The 20,674-nt window shown below is 45.0% G+C and overlaps 1 protein-coding gene across 4 annotated transcripts in view; it reads right to left on the bottom strand.

Annotated features, from left to right (window-relative positions):
- The window catches only part of NCAPG2 (non-SMC condensin II complex subunit G2), a 46,133-nt gene that overhangs the window by 15,875 nt on the left and 9,584 nt on the right, over positions 1-20,674 (bottom strand). For all 4 annotated transcript variants that reach the window (XM_039836927.1, XM_039836943.1, XM_039836933.1 and 1 more), the window contains 15 exons: positions 20,542-20,611; positions 17,994-18,080; positions 15,646-15,741; positions 14,884-15,009; positions 12,810-12,989; positions 11,609-11,761; positions 8,592-8,814; positions 8,269-8,372; positions 5,774-5,947; positions 3,804-3,874; positions 2,674-2,827; positions 2,398-2,571; positions 1,044-1,160; positions 812-952; positions 274-373 (listed from right to left, as the gene is read on the bottom strand). In XM_039836927.1, coding sequence (XP_039692861.1) covers positions 274-373; positions 812-952; positions 1,044-1,160; positions 2,398-2,571; positions 2,674-2,827; positions 3,804-3,874; positions 5,774-5,947; positions 8,269-8,372; positions 8,592-8,814; positions 11,609-11,761; positions 12,810-12,989; positions 14,884-15,009; positions 15,646-15,741; positions 17,994-18,080; positions 20,542-20,611 — 1,970 coding nt within the window. The remainder of the gene's footprint in view (positions 1-273; positions 374-811; positions 953-1,043; positions 1,161-2,397; positions 2,572-2,673; positions 2,828-3,803; positions 3,875-5,773; positions 5,948-8,268; positions 8,373-8,591; positions 8,815-11,608; positions 11,762-12,809; positions 12,990-14,883; positions 15,010-15,645; positions 15,742-17,993; positions 18,081-20,541; positions 20,612-20,674) is intronic.

Raw genomic sequence — 20,674 nt, 5'->3', positions numbered from 1 at the left:
CATGGCCAAGTCACTTGACAATCAACAAACCACAGGGAAGAGACCCCAAGGCCTCATCAGAAACTCTGGACTTCGTCATATCCAACACGAGAAACACTTCTGAACTTCCTGGCTGTTATCAGTCTGTAAAATCCTTTTTTGGCATAAGCTAGCTGGTGTTACATATCTGTCACTTTAAAGAGAGAGTCCTGACCAGCACAATGAGGGCAGAAAAGAGGGCCTGGTTTTGATTGTCAATGGTTCTAAACCCGTCCTTTAATGAATGAAGTGTACCTGTGTGTGTGATTCCAAGACTCCGCTGTAACAGCTGTATCTGAAACCTACAATCACCAAGGCCAACCATAACGACGTCCTTGCACACAGTGAGGTAGGTCTGTAAGAGACAGATGTGTGGGTATGACTCACCAACAAAGACCAGAGAAAGAAAAAAAAGGAATAAATCCAGCTGGTAAAGCTTCTAACAGATGATCAAGTCCTAGTTAGCTCAGACAGCAGATATTTACAAAGATGCTTTGTAAAGAATATCCAGATACATTAATTCCCATTTTATTTGCATAAGAAATCTAGAAACACATTTTATGTAATTCCACAACATTACCGAACACTATTACCTGCAATGTATAAAATCACATTAAAATTATGCAGTGTTCACGATTTGTGAACAGATAAACTCTACAGATTCAAATGCCACCATAAGTATTTAAGAAGAGCAACACTACTGTCTAAAGTTACGACTTTAAAATAGAAAAGAAAATCTTGAAGCACATTGCGAACTGGGGAAGAAAGGTTTCTGCGTCTCAAGAGCTCTAACCTGGATAATTTCCTGGTAAATAACCCTACGAAGCTTCAGGTATTCTTCTTCTTGATCTTGAATAAAAGACAAAACTTTGCTTTCTAACCAAAACCCCGTGTCTTCCAAAATGGACAGGTACACTTTTCCTTCTGAGCAGAACTGTCCAACAACGACAGAAAGAGAAATCAGTGACGGAGCTGGCTTTGGCGATATGCTGCTTCTTCTGGGACGGAGCCCCAGGCTCACGCACCTTGTGCTGAAGGTGAATGCTCAGGCGACAGTGGAGGCTGAAGGCACGCAAGGCAGTCGCTTCAGTGAAGTTCTGAGGTTTCCCATCTGGTGACTGCAAAATTGATTCCAGGTCTACCTGTAAAACAAAAAGCCTGCAGGCCGTGCTCCCACTGACAAGTCACCCCATGTATGGCGAGAACAGTCGGAAGGAGGGGACACACAGCCACACTGGGAGAGGGAGCCCAGGAGCCAGAGGTGGTCCCATAACACAGCAAAGCTTTCCACGAAGTTCAGCCTTCCCTCCTCCCCCTGCACACTCTCCCCCACAAGGGACAAGAAAGTGACTTTGAAGCTACTGCTTAAGGAGCCTTGAGGATCGAGCACGCCAAAGCCTGTGCCTCCGGGGTGAATTCTGACCTGACCTCAGTGAGGCCCGAAGGCAGCCCCGTCAGGACTGACCAGCACGGAGGAAAAGGCAGGCCCTCCAGGAAGGCCATGTCCCCACGAGTCGGGACCTCCAGCCCGTCCAGGCCTCCTAACAGCAGCTGTGCCTGGCTTCTGGAAATGCGTGGCTGTGGGCTTTGGTCATAGCCACGATGGGGAGGGGTCCGCGCAGCATTTCACAGGCGGTAATGCCAGCTGTGCCCCCGCCGAGGAACACAGCTTCCACTTTTCTAGAAGCCACAGGCAGCCCTACTCTCTCCCCTAGTGCAGCCAGCGCTCAGCTCAGGCCACAGGGGAACTGCTATGCTGCCCACCTGCCCCTCGCCCCTGGACAGGAGCCACTAGACAGCTTGAGGAACACAGAGCGGGGACTGGGCTCGCCACCAGCTCCCACCAGACCCCTCCTTCTCCTTGAGACACCCTCTTACCCACCCGATGCCTGCTGCCATGCACTACAGGCCCTGCCCTGCGCATGGCCAGGGAACCAGGGAGCAGAGGAGGAAATGGTGACATTCACAGGAAACACTCTCCAGAGTCCTAGAAGAGCCTGCCAGGGCCTCTGAGGGAAGCTGGTACTCCCACGTCAACCGACGGGAGCGGGGCAGGGGAACACGCAGTGACAGAAAGGGCCCCGCAGACAGCGCGCTGAGAAACAGGGCTGTCTGCGGAATCAAACTGGACAGAACGCCAGGCCCTAAACATGGCCGGGCCCTAGAAATTGTGAAGTAGTCCCCATCTTGCCCCACCCCAAGTCAGTCACCCGAGTCCCAAGTCCTCCCTGCAAACTGAGAGAGGGGGCTAGATAACTCTCAACTCCTTCCAGCTGGAAACTTTACCCTATGAATGTGAGAAGGTGACATCTTACTTGATCACTCCTATTTCATGGGACCACTCAGTGCTCACGGTGTCTGCGTCTGTTTACAAGTTACCTTTGATGTGTCAAGTGCTTTCAAAAGATGGTTCAGTTTCTTCTGGGGAGCAGAGAGCAGGCACTCCCGATTCTTCGGGTGGGTCAGCAAGTACTCCATGTAAATCAAGGCCAACTCCGGCTTCACTGGGCGCGTATCATGGATCCGCACCTTCCGCTTGGACGCTGAGTTACTCTGAGAGGGAGGAGAGCAACGTGTTCCCACGCGAGCATCTAATCCCTAACACGCGCTTCTCCTCAGCCAGAGAATGGTAGAGAAACATGGGCACAAACGCACCTTTCTCTGCGGCTGCTCCTCCGGCAGCCAGTCGCAGACGAGTTCCAGAATGTGCCCCACGTGTCCCCAGGAACAGAGACAGTCTAACAAAGTGCAATAGCTCCTGTCTGCTGCCCCTTCCTCTTGGTTTCTTAACGTGGAAATCACACCACAGCTGAAAATGTCAAAAGCATGAAGTCAGACCGAATGTTTCAACAGCAGTTCCCAACTTTTCTAAAAGGTGAGAAAGATAAAGGAGCCAAGAACTGAGGGCACTGGGCCCCGTAGCACAGGAACCCCGGGACAGTCTCCGCAGCGGCGGGAAGCGCTCCGTTTCCCCACGAGCGCCACCGGGGCAAGTGCCAGCAGAAAAGAGTTTGAAAGCAGCTGCAGGAGCACTGAAGCCACCGCGGCCCAGACGTACATAGACACAGTCACACGACCCCAGCCCTTCGTTTCTCCATCGATTCCATCAGACTCCAGAGCAAAGATTTCTAATTTGGGGGCAACGATTTTTGTTTAGCACCAAAACATTATTTTTTTCATAAATATGAATAAAAATAAGTAATTTTTACTGAGCTAATAACTAAAACTGTCAAATACAAAATATAATGCAAGCCACAAAAGCAAGCCCCTTGTGTCATGATAAATTTTGTAGTAGCTACGTTTAACTAAGCAAAGTCAAACAGGTAAAAGGAATTCCAGAAACATCTTGAACTCAACCTAGCTACACTATCACTTTAAGACGTGATCAGTAAAGAAAACAGCGGAGGAGCCAGTCTGCACTGTCCCTTCAGCCGAGTCCCCGTGTCCCCGTGCACTCTGCACTCACAGTGCTCCTCAGCACTCACGGCTGCGTTTGCAGCGGTGTCAGAGCCAGGGCAGCCCAGGGTGCAGCTCCAGGACCCACGCTGGGCTCGCAAAGCACCCCCCACTTCAGAGCCGAGAGCTGGCTCGAGCGCCACGGAGTCTCTTGCGGCCTTGCTTGGTGGCTCCAGCGCCCGCAGGAAGGGTGCCCTGCTCTTTTCCCGGCCACAGCAGTGGTGGGAGGGGCGGGGAGAGGCGCTGGGAACCCGGGCTGCAGTGCACGGTGTGCTGATGCAGGATGAAGGGCCACGCAGGGCCCCACTGCCCAAGCGGAGGGCGGGTACCTGAATGCAGGCACGGAGGAGGCCGGCATGAAGGACATCAGCATAAACAAAGGCGTCTTGCAGTGGTCATCCTAAAAGCATAAAGAGAAAGACAAAACACATATATCAACGTTTGAAAGCCTCCTCACACAACTCCTGACGTCCTATTTTCAAAGACACTCATGGGAACAAGACTAGGTAGCCCTCTCCACACTGAGCGGGACACCCACCTACTGGAAAGCCTTACACTGATGACTGTTCTCAGACTTCCACAGGACACTTTACTCCTCTGTGTGACGTACAAACTTGTGCAATTAGTTAGTGAGCACCTACTGTGTGCGAGGCACCAATCTAGATCCTAGAGTACACCAGTAACCAGAACGCATGAGATTTCCTCCTGCCAGATTCTGACTTTTATTGTAAAAAAAATATCGATGAAAGGAAAAAAATTAACTGTGATATACCTGGTATCCCAAACATAAATCTCAAGCAAATGAAACTAGTCCGAGAAAATTTTTTAAATAAAACAGTCAGAATATCGTTGTGAAGAGAGTGTAGTTCAATGGTAAACACATGGGCTTTGGAGCCAGCCAGCGAAATCTAAGTCCAAGCAGATCCCACGACCTGGCTGGGGCAACGCGGAGCAGAGGCTGGCCTGTGGGCCTCCGCCTCCGCCCCCGCCCAGCTGGATGGGGCGCTGGAAGGGCTGAGTGAGGACTGCAGCAGGCCCACCACAGCACCTGGGACAACATGGTGCTCAAGAAATGACAGCTACACTACTACTGTTTTATTACAACAATAAAGCAAACAGTAGACCAGACTTGATCAAGGAAACGTAATAAAAAATATCCTTGGTTGGTTGGGAAAATGAGGGATGGTGGATCCCCCCAAAAAAGAAAAGAAATGACTTCCCTGTTTCTTCAATATACATGAAACAGAAACAGGAGCAACATCAGAATATGATCTGTCATTCACTCACATTCACTTAGAGTGAACCCACCCTTACCCCAATAAAGAAAACATCTTAATGTTATAAGTTGACGGATTATCACTGCTGATTCTACTCTATGTGCAACTTACAGAGTGTTTATTTGTTTACAGGATGAGTACCTCTTCTCTGAGCTCTAAGGGTAGGGAAGCTCTCCTGCCAGAATCGTTTGGAATTAAGTGAATTAACTGTCTTCCTTGGGTTCCTAGACAGCCTAGGCCACACTGCTCATCTGCCATCTCATACGGTGTCCTATGGGAATCTGTGTTTATCTTCTGAGAATCCTGAGATGATGTTGGCTTCGATGTAATTATTTGAGCTTTAAATGTACTAGAACTTCAGCGAAGTAGATTATTTACTTTTGTGGACAGGACATGTTTGCTCAGACATGTCAGTCGCAGAAACCAGGCTCCCAGAGCAGCTGTAGAAGGGCTGGGAGTAAGTTCACCAAGAGACAGGTGGTTCCTAAGACCTATGATCATTCTACACCTAAACCATGCTCTTTATAACAGGGAATAATCTGCATTTTTAACTAGCTGTCTTATTTTCATGTGTTTTTGAAATATGAACTTCTTTCAGAAGGAAAATAAAGTCAAGTAATGAGAAGGCTTTCTTCATCCACACAGAGAACTACACACAGTTCTCAGCTCCTACAGCACAGACACAAGTACTTCAGAAACACATGCACTCACAGTGTGGTTGTCAACACCTAAATGCCCACGAAACTGAGGTGCTCCTGCACACCCTGATGTTCGCAAACTCCTCTTTCTGGATTCCTGGCAAATCAAACTGGATTCTGAAACAGCGTCATGGACCACTGAAACAGAAGCCCCGAGCACTCAGCCCCGACGTTTCTCTGGGTGTGGGGTGTAGAGCTGCCAGGCACGTGGGGTCAGCTGTCCTGCCGGGCAGGCGCTGGGCCGCAGAGGCACGAGGACGGTGGGGCACTCCCGCTACCTCTGCACAAATGTCATCTCGCCTGTGCCAAGTGTGCCGGTCTCACCTGGAACACTTTCAGGTACTCGGGGAGCACAGAAGCGAACTTGCCGACAGTGTAGCCTCTGGCCTCCTTATTGCTCTCCATGTTTCTGTGAATGCTCTTCCAGAGAATCACAACGACTTCCAGTAAACCCGCCATGGATGCGGCATCATGGACTGACAAGGTTTTGTCCAGAACCTAAGACACAAACGATTTTGCCGTGGAAGAATCAAATCATAACAACTCTTAAGATACAGCACCACCTTTAAAAGCCCATCTCAGAATTCTAGACCGAAAGCATAAATGGAAAGAATATCAAGCCTATATTTGCATGTCATAATGACTTGATTCTGTATTTGAGAATCTCTAAGAGGTAAATCTGTTGTTAAAAGCCCACTCAAGAAATAATAAATTATAAATTAGCCCTATATCCTTTCAATGAAAAGTCCTGCAAGGGAGCCAGCTTGAGATGCAGAGGCCGGTTCACTTTGGGGGTTGGTGTTTTGTGCTATCTACTCAAATGCAATGGAAAATAAACTTGTTTAATGAGGATACATAGACAAAGCGGTTTCTATAGAAAGTGAGATTTTTCAGTGGGCAGTTCCTAGTTTGAATGAGGTATGGCCAATCAAATTTAAAGAGCAATGAAACTACCAAAGGCTTAGAAACTACTGAAGGAAGACAGCAAGGACAAAAAGTAAAAAACCACTTCAAAAAACTTTGCCTTTAGTCATATATTCTTCAAATGAGAATATCTGTATGACAGATTATATTTCTTTTCTAGCATAGATTACAACGGAACTACATGTTTCTAATCCCTTTTCTTCTCTAATGGTACAGAAAATGGCCTGAAATGTTATAAAATGCAAGCCTTCTCATAAACACCTAGATTTCTAATAACAGGGGTGGAGAGTTCCTTCAGTATTAAAAACAGAATAGTCTCTCAACTCCTACTTACAAAACGTGTGTTCGTTCTTGTGTAAAGCCATGTCCACCATCAGCATGAGTGGCCGCGAAAGGCTATGCTCACTGCTCAGCACAGGACACCCCACCCACTGCCGTCCCGCACCCACTCCACACGCTGCAGCCCCCCACCCTGTGTACTGGCGGGAGGTCACCATGCTGGCATCGTCGGCCAAGGTTTCTGAAGATGTATTAGCAGCAATGGGAATGCTTTCCTGAAGAACCCTACCCACCCAATCCATTTTTGAGGGAAAAGCTCTGAAAAGAGGAACTTTGAATGCTCTCAGCTGAAGGTTCCCAAATCCAAACTGAAAAGACCAGGGAGCTGATGAAACCACCAGTCAGAGGAAGTCATCAGGATAAAACGCAGACTCACTCCCTCTACGCTCTTTTCTGTTTATTCCAAACCTGCTTTCCCTTCCTGGGACAGAGAAGAGGAAAGTGTCTGAACGGGCTCCACTGGTCGCCCTACCAGGCATGAGTCCCTGGGACCACACGTGTGACCAGAACTGTCCTCCTGACATGCGGCAGGGCAGCAAGAGACCAACGAACAAGCAAAGCCACACTTCAGCCTCGGGAGCAGCTGCCAGAGGTGGGGAAACAGGGCGGGGAGTGAGGCAGGGTGGACCAATGCCAGGGCCTGGCCCGGTGGCCACCATGCAGTACCATGTCTCAGCAAGAGTGTAAACTGTCTTTGGGGACTTTCTTATAAATTACTTTCTAAAAGACAATTCTAATTAAGGCTCATTCCCAGAAATTTAACACCAAGGTGCTCCCAACAGCATTTTGTCAAGAAATCCTTAAGGGCCCCACCACCCGCCTAACCATAAAATACAGTAATCTCCAGCATCTAGTCCAGGAATGCCACCCTCAGGTAGAATTAAATATGCAGGGAAGCTTAAGGTGAAGAAAATTAGGAACAGGGTGTTACTAAGAGTAAAGGGCCTCTGTATTAAACCCACTCAAACTCCACAATGAATGACAAAAAATATACAACAATTCTTTCAAAAGCATGATTTATGACCCTCCAAAATTACCAGCTGAAATGTCAATACTAAAGAAATCAATTTTTCAAATATTCCTATGGGTGAAGGTGAGGGGGGAATAATTCTCTCCTTTCCATTCTTGAGTTCCAAAGTCTGGTATAATAATAAACTGACCTAGAACCAGATTAACAAGAGGAAAACCAATTTAACGTGTGTATAAATGATGGTCTCTGAAAGGCTGAGCCGGCCAGCTTTTTATACTTTTTAGACAAAGAAATAATACAGTTGTGAAGCGCTGACAGGACAAAGACCTTAGGTTCGGTGTTAATTAGTGAGAAGCGCAGACAAAGTGTGGGCTTGCGCAGTACGCCAGCAAAGGGGTAACGCGCTTTGTTTATGAAGGCTGTGTGGCCCTGGATTCCCTCACTCTAGCCACTGGGGGGTCCCTGGGGGCGGGGTGCCCTCCGTAATAGTCTGTGGAAATGACACCGTTGACCTGACGCTCTGCCTTTTTCTCAGCAGCGAGGGAGAAGGCCCGCCCGGCCCGCCTCAGGCACCGTGGCCACTTACACTCACGTCCTCCTTCTCCCGCTCCTCGCCATCCTCCTGGCTCTCCCTGATGGCCTTCCGGATGCAGGCGTTTAAACAATGGCGAATCACATGAATCAGCTTTGCTAAAACGTGCAGGAGAATCGATAATTAATTTACATGTTTCCTCAACAAAATTATCTGTCTAATAGCAAAATTACAATTCCCCTAACACTAACAGTATTATTTAAGGGAAACCATTAAGAAACGCACTGATGCACAAAGCTTTAAAATGACCAGCGCTGAGCGCACGGAGTGCTCGCTGTGGAGAACATAGGACACGCACGGGGACGCCATGTCAGTACCTATGTTGGTACAGGCAGTGTGCTCGTGGGCGTACTGGTAGAACTTCCTGGCGGCTGCGCGGTTCATCTGGAGCAGTGTGACACAGCGCTCACACCACACCTCCTCGGGCTGGTTCACGGGCAGGAAAGAGTTAAAGATGAGGCTCACCAGGCGTCGAGACACAGGCCGGGAATCTGATGCCAGACGGGCCAGAATGTGCTCCATGGGACATATTTTCCAAAACTGTATAAAGCATGGATGCAGAAGGAAACCATCAATTGTTCCTGTAATCTTGAAAACATTTTAAGCAAAATTGCCAGAGTGTCATCAAAAAGGAACTAACTTTTATATTTAAGAATATTCATCTCAAATGACTGTACCAGAATCTATGACACTTCTGTGGAGACATGAGAATTAATAAATCCATGTTTTAAAAAGCACTGATGAATAACGTTCCTAGGTATAAGGTTGCTGGGGGGTAATTATAATTAATTAGCACCATGCTTGTTGCACAGTAAACTCAAATGAGAGCTGTGTTTATCAGTCTAATCATTTAAAAATTTCCTAAGACACCTTAACTTTCGGCCCATTAATGTGACAAATGAATTAGAAATTTTACAATGGTTTCGACATAGAAAGCTAAAGTGGATCCCCATTTCCCTCGGGAATGCCCAAGGCCACCCAGACAGAGGGTCCGCAGTGGCACCCTCTTGCAGGCACACCCACCCGCCCTCTCAGTGCCAGTCTGCCTAGGTGACCACGTGGCTTCCTCCAGCCCACCTCACTGCTGCCGGGGAACCGCATAGATCGGAAGTGTCTTACTGGCCCTCTGCTCAAAAGCATCAAAGTTGTCCACTGCCCACAGTAAAAGGGCCAAACTTCTAAGCAAGAAATTCAAGATAAGAGGAAAATATCACAGTATATGTAAGAAGAAGAAAACAGACTAATGGTGAAGTGTTCAATTCCCGTCTCAGTCATTATCAGCTAGTAGTTCTGTGCAAATACTTACCCTCCAAACAGTTTCCTCACCTGTGTAATGGGCTACCAACACCGGTATCTCTTTCTCAAGGACCTGGCTGTTAACGGTCATTCTTTCCAGTATTTTCAACTGGACATTTCTCATCAGTATGTTACCCCAACCCTTAGAACAAAGAGCCCACACACAGAACTCTACCTGAGTCTCCCGCCTCCTTCCAGGGCCCACCTCTGCCCTGAACCCCTTCGATCATCTACTACGTACCAGTCATTCTGCCCGAGGCCTCTGAGAATCAAACACGGCACCAGCCTCTCTGAGGCTTACAAAGGAAATAAAGAGAAAAGGCAACTCGCATTCCGGCTCTAATACTGGATGCAAGAGACCCACAACTGCGCAACCACGTCCACAAGCACCCAAGCACGACCGGCGCCTGACAGCAGCACATTGCCGCGTCACTCCGACCTGGTGGACAATCGGCCACCCACATCCCGTTAGCTGCCTCTCCACACATCCACCAATCCGACCCAGATTTTCAAGAATCGGCGTGTGTGCCCATCAAAAGCCTTTGCAGAGACCTCACTGCTTAGCCACGCTCTGCCTCATCTTTGCAGAGCTAAGGGTTAAGATGAAAGAAGCCCCTCACCAAAACACTAAGTCCGCGCTCCCCAGCACAGAACTGCTGTCCCTGTCCTACCTGTCTCTCCCATTCTCTTGGGTGGACCCACTAACAAAGGGAAAACAAATGCTCTCTCCATTTCCTCAGCAGCCGTCATTTCAATAATCTTTTGCAAGCAGGTTTACAGTTTGAGCACAATACTAAGCCAAAAATTCCCATTTCAGATTCAGAACTACCATTTTAATAGGCTGCTATAATAAATTCATTCAAAACTGCAACCAGCTTTTTGGTTGAAATTGACATGCTAATCCTAAAATCTATATAGAAATGCGAAGGACCTACGCCAGCCACAGAACTCTGAAAGAACAGGGCTGGAGGACAGGGCTCACACGACCAGCCTTCCTGAAAAGCCACCTGGGCAGTGCCGCCTGGCCTAGCGAGAAACGACAGATGAACAGGACGCAGCAAGTCCACAGTCAGCTGATTCTCAACAAAAGTACTGAGGCAGTTGAGACTAGGGGTGACATGGATGTTCTTACTACATAGGTCACACAAAATATTTTTTAAATATAAAAAAAATTCACAGTTTGAAATTCAAAATGCATAAAACAATACATATCCGATGCAGTGATGAGGCCTCCCCAGACACGCAATCCCTCCCACGCAGGTGACCGTCCCTCATTTCTCGCTTCCTTCCAGGGATATTGTGTGTGTGTCTGAGCAAATCTGTACGTGTGGCCTCGTTTTATACAGCTGGCGGCACACTACACGCAACGACACTTGCGTTCACTCTGTCCTGGCGGTTACTCCACGTGAGCTCGTCCTATTTCATGAGCAGCTGACCCCGTACTGACGGGGGTGTCAGCCTGCTACCAAATCCCGGGCCGTGAAAAAGCAGTATTTAAAGTAAATTTCAGAAAAGTATCATGTGGAGGAAGAAAACTCACAAATACTAAGGAAGTTAAGGATGTTATAACTAACATTTAGCTAACAAAAGCTAAACAACTATAGTTAAAGAGGGACGTCGCACGTACATGACCGTCAGTCAAACGAGTGCCTCTGTGCTCCCTTCTGTAAGATGCGGGGGATGTGGAATCGCCTGTTCAACATTTCTCCAAGCAATGTTTAATTGCTTACTATGTGCCAAGCATTTAAATATTTCTAAAGAAATCCTTTCACGTCTATAACAAAAATAAAACTTAAGGTAGGTGCTTACATTGTCTTTCAAAAAAAAAAAAAATTGATATTTCTAGAAACTTCGACGAATCATAAAACAAGCAAAATTTTGACAGTAACAATTGGTAGACTATACCAGACATCAATTAGTTTAAACTGTGATTACTAAAACTCTTGGAATTAAAACCGTTTTGTTTTTTTTTGTTGTTGATGGTAACAATGTACTCACTTATTCTGTGTCTTATTGAGAAAGATCCTGTGGACCTTACCTTAGCAGCCCTCACGGCTTTAACTTTCAGCAGCATATCAACAAAAGCCACTCTCACTTTCTCTGAATTGTCATGGAGACTGTATTTTACTGCTGGCAAAAGCTGTTCTAGTAACGGGTGGCTTAATTTGTTATCCAAAAGTATCGGCAGACACTACAAGGAAAAAGGTAACAGTTCAAAATTAGAACATAAACAAAAAAAGAGTTCAGTTTAGAAAATTCAGGTAAGAAAACACTTGAGTTCCTCCTTTACTAAAACGGCTAGTGAAATAAACATACCTCCAGAAAATAACACTTTTCTCTAACTGTTTCATATAAAAAGCATATGTTTAATGAATTAGTATAGTTTCAATGACTGATAATCAGTTCCTCCATCATTTCATTCACACAAGACTCGAGCAGTCATAAAACGATGTTTCAATGCTTATTCTCAGTAGGTTTCAGAGGTTTTAGGGTAGAAGGGAACACAGAACAGCGGGTAGGGTGGGCTCCAAAGCCTCAGTCCCAGAACCCTTTTGTACATTCGTTTTCTGTACCTCCCAACTTGATCCCATGTGAAACCCAGAAGGCACAGGGCCCCCAAGCCTGTCGGACCCATACCCCATATGCTGTCTCCACGCTCGTGCCAGTGGCGGGGCCAAGCGACTTACTCAGGCTTGTCAGAAGATCTGATGCACTCCGCCGCCTCCTCTTTCCAGTTATTAGGAAAGGGATTTTTTTTTTTTTAAGAGAGTTTATACTTTAAAGATCATATTTAAATGCATGAACTGATACAGTGTCTGGGATCTGCTTCAAAGTAAGCATGGGAGACAATGGCTGGGGGTACAGAAGAAACAAGACTGGATGTGTCCTGACTGCTGAAACTAGATGACGGCAGAGGTTCTTACTAAAAGTACGTATACTATGCCAGAAAAGTCAGCTTTAATGTACAATAATTTAAAAAAATTTTTAAATACATACAGCTCCTATTCTAAAATGCTGTGCTCACTCCCCCACACACACTAAAAACTATTTCTAGTAGGTATTTTTTGTAGAAAACACTTTTTCAATTTAGTCTATAAAACCTTACTTTGTATATACAATAAAACGTCAATAGTGCTGTATCTGTGCAGGATGACCGGTGATTTTTAAGTTTTCCTTTCTCTGGGTTTTCTAACTTTTCTACAATAAATAAAAATTGCTTATGTCATTTTAAATCTTACCTTAAAGACAGAACAGCGCACATCGGCCGAGCTTGTATCAAATGCCAGTTCCCCAGTTACCTTCTTGAGGAGGTCAATGAGAATGGTGGGAGGCATCATCTCCCAGTATTTGGAAGTTATTTTACAAACACCGAGTATCCCTGTAGAACGGACCATCGGATAAGGATCTTCCAAAAGGCTCTATAAGAAAGAAGGAAAAAAGCCTTAAAAATCTTATATCCTTTCCCTCTGTATCAAGATCTGCTTCACCCATTAGCACTTTGGGCATTCGCAACTTGACAGATATTGGAAGCTTTAGAAATACCAGCCATGTGCAGACTCCTGGGTCTCTGATCATTTATCATTTGCACAGCTGAGTATTTAAAGAGAACAGTGCAGGCACCTGTGGTGCCTTGTTTGCCAATCCCATCCACGGGGCTCTGCTGACAACAGAGCCCCCAAAGCCGGCTCCACCATTCAGAGGGCTGTGCAGAGATCCTGGTGGACGCTACTGGACACAGCCTACAGAAGCCACTAACTTGAATTCCCAAAGTCCTGAAATGCACAAAGCCCAGAATAAAGTAATTCCACTTACAATGACAACCCAGACAATGGTCATCGGTGGTTGCTAATAAAACAGAGTCAAGACATCATGTACTCCCGATGGAAATACACAAGACCCCCACAAAAACGTGACTCTCAGCAACTTGATATTTAACTATCGATGTACAGAGAACACAAAGGGCAAAGGAGCACACTGATGCTGCAGGTTCTGCAGAAGCCGGACTGTGGGAAACGAAGGCGCAGCCTGGCTCCCTCAACAACAAGAACAGCGAGGAGGAAAAGAGAGCAAGGAGGAGGGACGGCTGGCAAGAGAACGGACAGCACTGACCAGTCACAATGTACGGGTCTCGATGGAGAGAAGTTCGCACCAAACTGAAAAAACCTCACTGAAATATCACTGGAAAACAATGACTGGGTATTTGATGACCTTAAGGAATCATGATTCCTTTCTTCTTCTTCAGGTGGTACTGATTATGAGGCAAGGCCCTATGTTTTAGTAATACCTACCAAACTATTTAAGTTGAACTGATCTGCTTCAGAAGCAGGGAAAAAGAAATCAATTAGGCTTAGGTCAGGAATTATTGACGCTGTTATGGGTACATGGGGGTCATTATATGCCAGGCTCTCTATGGTTTATTACGTGTAAAAGTTTCTATTGTAAAACTTGAAGAACAAATTAATTCTTACTCCGCAATCAGAAAAAAAAGCGTGTGAGCTTCAAGTTGGAATGAATAAGTACTTACTTCTTCTCTCCTCCCTAAAATCTCTCCAAAATGACAAATAATAGAGATAGCGATGCCGGAAACAAAAACTGAGGAGTTTCTATGAGAAAGAAAGTGAAAAGAGACAGATTCACGGAGAAAGGAGCAGCAAAGGTTGTGACTGCACATTCTTGTGTCCTGCAGAGCTCAGACCAGCACCAAACCTGGGGCCAGGACCACAGGTGATATGAGGGCCACAAACACCTCTACAGACACAGGGTGGTGGTTCTGGGGTAAGCATTTGCCCCCAGGCTAAACAATCTACAGGGAAAAGTTCTCAGAACAGATACTGGGGGCCAGAGAAGCACACAGAGCCAGTAATAACCCTAAAACCTCCACACGGGAAAAAGGAAAGGCAAGAACACCAACCACGAGGTAACGGGGTCACCAGGCCCGCCTTTCTCTCACACAAAGAACCTAAGGGGAATCCTATCTGATGATCAGCCCTGTCCATGTACATCAAATCATGACCAACTTACCATGCAAGGAGGAAGTCTTCTCTTCTGGGGAGACAAGCATACACATAAAATGCTTAAAATTACTACAATAATCAGATGTTCCAAAAGAGATGATGAGAACAGAAAAGGGCACTGCAGGCCCACGCTGCAGCAGAAGGCACCAGGGAAGACAGGTCCCTTGAAGAATGTAAAATCTGGATAGCTTGCCATCTGGTGGGCAGGGCACAGGCAGATAGAGGGGGACGGCTAAGACATACACCAGACCCAGACAGAGCTGACGCCATAAGGAGCTCGGCCACATGAAATACGTACATAGAGTTCTTCAAATTGTCTCTGAATTTCACTATCCATTTCAATGGCATTGAAGTTTGGATCCCTAACAGGAAATGCTTCAACGAACAACAGTGCAGCATTTGACCGGACTTCAGAGTTTCTGGCCTACAATAATGAAAGAACAGTTTCAGGATCCACAGAGATGTCGTTCAAAGGCTTCAGTGTAGAGTTCTTGGAATAAAGCTCTGAGCCTCACAACACAGACACATTTACAAATTAAAGACAATTCTAACATTTAAATTAACCGCACTTGCGAGACCTTCCTTAAGCTAAGCCAAACCCTCAGTTCAGTGTTGACAGATATAAAAAGAGCCATTTTCTTGCTTCGAAACCCACCTTGTGTCATTACGACACAGAGACCATCATATCCCACTCCCGACACCAGTTACCTGTGCTGAAAATCACTGGTGTGGTCCTTTAAACACTCAGTGTTGTCATCTTGGCTCCCAGTCACCAGCAGGAGGTCTTAAGGGACCAGGACAGCCCCGCCCAGCTCTGCAGAACCCCCACCACCTCTGCTGTTAGCATGACTAGTCCCCTTCCAACTGTGTAGTCAGCACTAAGCCAAATCAGACTCCCAGTTTAATGCTTTTAATATGAGAATAAGATGTCCCCAAATTTCACGAAGCCCCCAGCCTCCAGTCCTATTTTTATTGCCTTATTACATTTCTGAATTAGAGCATGCTGAGTTCACAGCATCATCGGCACATGCCAAACACGACAGGCTACTGAACTGCATACCTTCAACCCTCTCCAAAGGATGGGCTTATACAGTCTGTAAAGCATCTCTTCCACTCCCTGCCGAACTCTCTTTTGATGGTGAAAATAAGTTAGCACCTAGGAGCCAAGAAGAGAAGAAAACAGAGGTAGTGTTTTAAAAAAGCAGCTGAGATCCTAATTTGAAAAATCCACAGGGAGAGCGTCGTCTCCTCCCCAAAACAGGCACTCATGCCTCAGTCCTGAGAGGAACCACGTTGAGTGTTGACAGTGTTGAGTGATGACCTTGGGGCTATACGAGGTTTAGGTTCTGGTTTTGCTCTGCTACCAACAGCCACATATCCCATAACCTCCAGGGTAAATAGAAAGGAGTTGGCCTAAGTGGTTTCTGTAGCTCACTGTGGCTCTACAATGCACTGGGCTCCAAATCTGTTTGGTTCTAAGAGCCTATAATGGACACCCAAAAAAGGCGCATCTCAAAACAAGTGTCGCTGCTTAGTGATCCTTCACAGCACAAGCTCAGTTTAGACACCAAGTGCTTCCCAAAACGTCTGAGAAATCAGAAACGGGGTTGCCCTGTGAGTGACTGTTCCTGTGTTCCTTCCTCCTCCCTTTTCCCAGCAAGGATCTTCCTGCAACTCTTCATAGACTCTTGTCCCCAGCAACAATCAATTCCGCCTTACTTCCTTAATTCGCAATTCTAGGAGCTAAAATTATATTAGTAAAAAATGAAAAAAAAAAATTAAACAGGCTAAACGACAGCCTACACTTTAACTGAACTTGAGTCAACTTCATCCTAAAAGAATTATAGTCTGGGGATTATTTTTTTCTGATTGTTAGTTCTTTATTTAGGAGTTTTGTGATAAATGATATTAGTCTACACTTTGTTTTTTGTGTACAATATTATCAAGTTTTGGTATCAAAATATACTTGCTTCATAGAAAGATTTTTCAACAGTTTAAAGATACTTCACAGACCATAAAAGTCACTCTTTTAAAGTATACAATTCAGTGGATTTTAGTATATTGAGTTGAGCAACCATTACTGTTACCTAATTTTAGATTTCCTCCAACAATACGGGGATTACTTTCAAATGATTTCTAAAGCATTTCCTGAAGCTTCTTTCAGCAGCATATCAATAAAATCATTTATCATATATGTTTATCCAAAGGAGGATTTGAGGAATAAGCTATAAAGTGTTATAAGCAGTGATAATAATTCTTTAGGGTCCAGGAATACATTGCATTTAAAAAGTGAAAGCTGATGTTCTTCAATATTCTGTGCATTTTTCCATAAATTTATCAAATAGTGACATCTATACTTAAAATATCTTAATTACTCTGACTACCACAGCAGAAAAATTAGATATGAAGAAGTCTTTTGTTATTTGGTACCAAGAGTGAAGCAACTAATCTGTAGCTCAACATGTCATTCCTTATGACCAAGCAGAATCGAAAGCACCAAACCATCCTGTGAAATAAATGACTCAACTGACCTACAGCTTAATGAAGTCACACTGGGACTGGGGGCACGGGTAGGTAAGTATCTCTGGACTCCTTATCTTTGAGTAACTCAAAGTTAATCATCGATAATGTAATGTTTTCTTATCCACTTAAACTTAATTAGTATATCTATATTCCACAAATAACTGCAATTTCACTAATCAAAAAAGTAAAGAAGCAACCTTTGTCCACCTAGTCTCTTGACACAAGGTTACCAAAACAGCAAGCAGACAAGGCAACACCTAGGATAGGACACTGATCAGCGTAACAGAGGGGACTTCCCAGTTCCTCAGGCCAGGGTCAGTATGATTACCAAACACCTGTCAGTGTGATAAAGGCACTGATAACAGAGCCTCACTTACATTTACAATATAAGGATAAAATTAGTTACCATTTACAATATATTACCTTATTTACTATTTACGATGTAAGGATAAAATTCATATATAAATTCTGAGATTACCTTTTAAAAAAATCTTAACAAGAGAAACTAACAAAACATTTCATTTGGTTTGCAAAATACGAACATGGAAATATGTATAAAAGTAAATAATAAAAATAATCTCAAATATTTTCTTTTTTGAAAAAGTGGTAGTCGCAGCTAGAAAGTGATGATTCTGGACATTTTAATAAAGGTGGTTTAGGTAAAGTTCTGCTGCCTTAACGGCATACCTTTGCTTTCCTAATTAAGACTCTGGCGGCAGGATGAAACTGCCAGCCATCAAATATCAAGATTCTGAGACATCCCTGTAACTGATGCCCATGAAAGCTTAAACTTAATTTTTAAATTTAAGAAAAACAATGTTCTAAAAACCAAGGAGATGAGACGTGATTTTTAAGCGCGCACGACAAACGCTGGGTGTCGCCCACCTCACGCACTCTGGGGTGCACCGGTGACCTCCGCTGAAGGTGGATGCCGTGGTACATGAAGTCCTGGATGCAGCCATGCTCTATGGTCTGGAACGACAAACGGCACGCGAGTTCTTAGTGTGCGCACGTCCTGCCAGACAGAGGGGCAGGCCGTGCAGCAGTCTGAGTACCAAAGGCCCCTCCGCCCTACCGTCTTCTGTCTCATGAGGGAAAACCTGGGCCCCGTCATCAGAGCTCTTCTGTTGTAGTGCACACCTTAGAACTCCTTTAATTTTCATACACCAAAGCCGACATTTAGCCTTCTACCTATTTGATGAGATTTCAATTTGTGCTAACTGGCAGGGCAGGCTTCCCCCTAGCACAAGGTTAGTTCAAGCCAGACAGGGCTCAGGGACTGAGTGAGCTGGGAGCCCTTCCTGAGCCGTCCTGTAACCTCAGACGGCTGGATCTTTTGCAAGAGCCTGTCCAGAACTGCCACTAAACTACCTTGAAGGTGGGGGCCAAGATTCCAAACCGACCGGAACGAGGTCTTTCAGGGCTGCTGCAGAGAGGGCTGGGGCATGACGGGCTGCGGGAAGTTCCTGGGGAAGCCAGGGCACTGAGGGTCCTCGACAGTGGGGCGACTGAATGGAGCAAGGCCAGCCAGCAGGGACAGCTCAAGCCCCCACTGGACGGTCTGGTCTGTTAGCTGCCCTGTGCTCTGCACCACCCCCCGATGCCATGGTTTTAAGGAGGGGCATCAGTGAATCTTTCTACTAATATTCACCTCTTCTCCGTTATCTCTGAAAATATTTCCTTCGCCTGAAGCCACTAGTAAATCTTAACGCCATCTCATGGGGAGAAGCAGACTAGACTGTCGGACTTGCGATGAAATAGGAGATTCACAGCGCTACCTGTTAAGTATCTGTGCCATAAAAGTCGAGTCTCTCAAGCTGATTACTAGCATATGGACATTCTACAGGAGAAATGACCCAGTTTCTTCAATGTATCGGTGGCACAGATTTTAAAAAGCAAAAGGGAGGGATGAATGCTGCACGAGATTTAAATGATATGACAAGCAAATGCCATTGGGAAACATGCTGGATCCTGATTCCAAAAAAAGAACCGTAAAAAGGCATTTTTACAAAGCTGAGAAATTTAAATATGGCTTAATTATTTTTAAATCTACCCAGGAATTTGTTTGGTACAATAATAGTGCTGCATAACCATATTTTTAGAGATGCATACGGAAGGACATAGAAATGAGATGGCAAGTCTAGAATTTGCTTTAAAAACTTAGAGGGAGAGGGGAAGAAAGGGAAAGGAGAATACCGAGAAGTATAATTGCTGGTGCTAATTTGGCACAGATCTAGTCAAATAATTAAGTTTTTAGTCACAAACTCCTATTTTTTAAACCACTACTGGAGAAAAGGGGGACAAAAACCCCTTCCTGTGGACAAGTTTCATGCCGTAATACGACGCAAAAACTGCACAATCCCCTTTCCTCCCCCAAATTACATCATGTCAAACTATTCTAGAAGTTGTCAGCAGGGGAAAATAAGTGATAATCCTTTGCTTTTCAGAAGCAGAAGTCATAGAAACCAGCTTAAGATGGGCAGGAGAGCAGAGTGGATCGAAATACTCTCCAAACCTCAGGTAACCGCCCCTCTGCCTGCAAACCTCTTCTCCCACCCGCCAATTCAGGGTCTGCTCCCCAAGCAGGAAACACTTCTTTTTGACTTAAAGTAAAATCTTACTCTCAGAGGGAAAGAAAACACATTTGAGAACCTAGTCTGAGAAAAATGTAAGGGCTATCGGGCAGACTCCTATGATGTTGCCAACACGGCCTTTGAATATTTAATTGTGATGGATTATATATAGCCATGTCTTCATAATATAGATATCATATAGTCTTTGAAGGTTGGCCATATTCAAACCAAATGTCTTTAAATTCTCAAAAATAATGTAATTAAAAGAAGTGGCCTGAGGTTCACAAGCAGCACTGTGCAACAAACAGAAGGCGAGCCATGAACGCGATTTTAAGTTTTCTAGTGGTCACATTAAAACCAGAAAAGAGAAACAGGTAAAATTATTTTAATACTTTGTTTAGCCCTTATATCCAGTATCATTTCAATGTGCAGTCAATATTTTTAAAAAATATCCCTAAGATATTTTATATTCTTTTTCCATACTTAGGGATAAAAAATATCCTTAAGATATTTTATATTCTTTTTCCATACTAAGTCTTCAAAATCAGGTATGTTTCTTACGTTTACAGCACGTTTCCATTGGGACTGACGGCATTTCACATGCCCAGCAGCCACATGTGGCCAGACGTTGCAGGTCCAGAGCTGCCCACTGCACATTTTGGGGACGGGCATGTGGGGCTGTGCTCAAGCACAGGAACGAGCACGCACGGGGGTGGAGCCCACCACACAGGTTCTCATCATTTGTCTTTATTTTGACAGACAGCGTCAACACAAGTTTTAAGTGACCCTTCCATGATGGCTTATTTAGTAACGAGAACATAATAAAAAATAAGTGTTAACATTTAATAAAATGGAAATACCTCCAAAATTTTCCCTGAAGCCTTTTTCCAAGCTCTGAAATAAATCTCTGCAATGTGGACCATCAAACACCTATTAAAGAAAATTTTTAAATTTTAATGCAAGTTCAAAGCATTATAGTTTTCAAGTATATTA

The sequence above is a fragment of the Pteropus medius genome, unplaced genomic scaffold (assembly GCF_902729225.1).
Source record: "Pteropus medius unplaced genomic scaffold, Ma_sr-lr_union100, whole genome shotgun sequence".
NCBI lineage: Eukaryota > Metazoa > Chordata > Mammalia > Chiroptera > Pteropodidae > Pteropus > Pteropus medius.
Note: the sequence above shows the minus strand (reverse complement) of the source record. Positions and strands in the feature narration are given on the sequence as shown.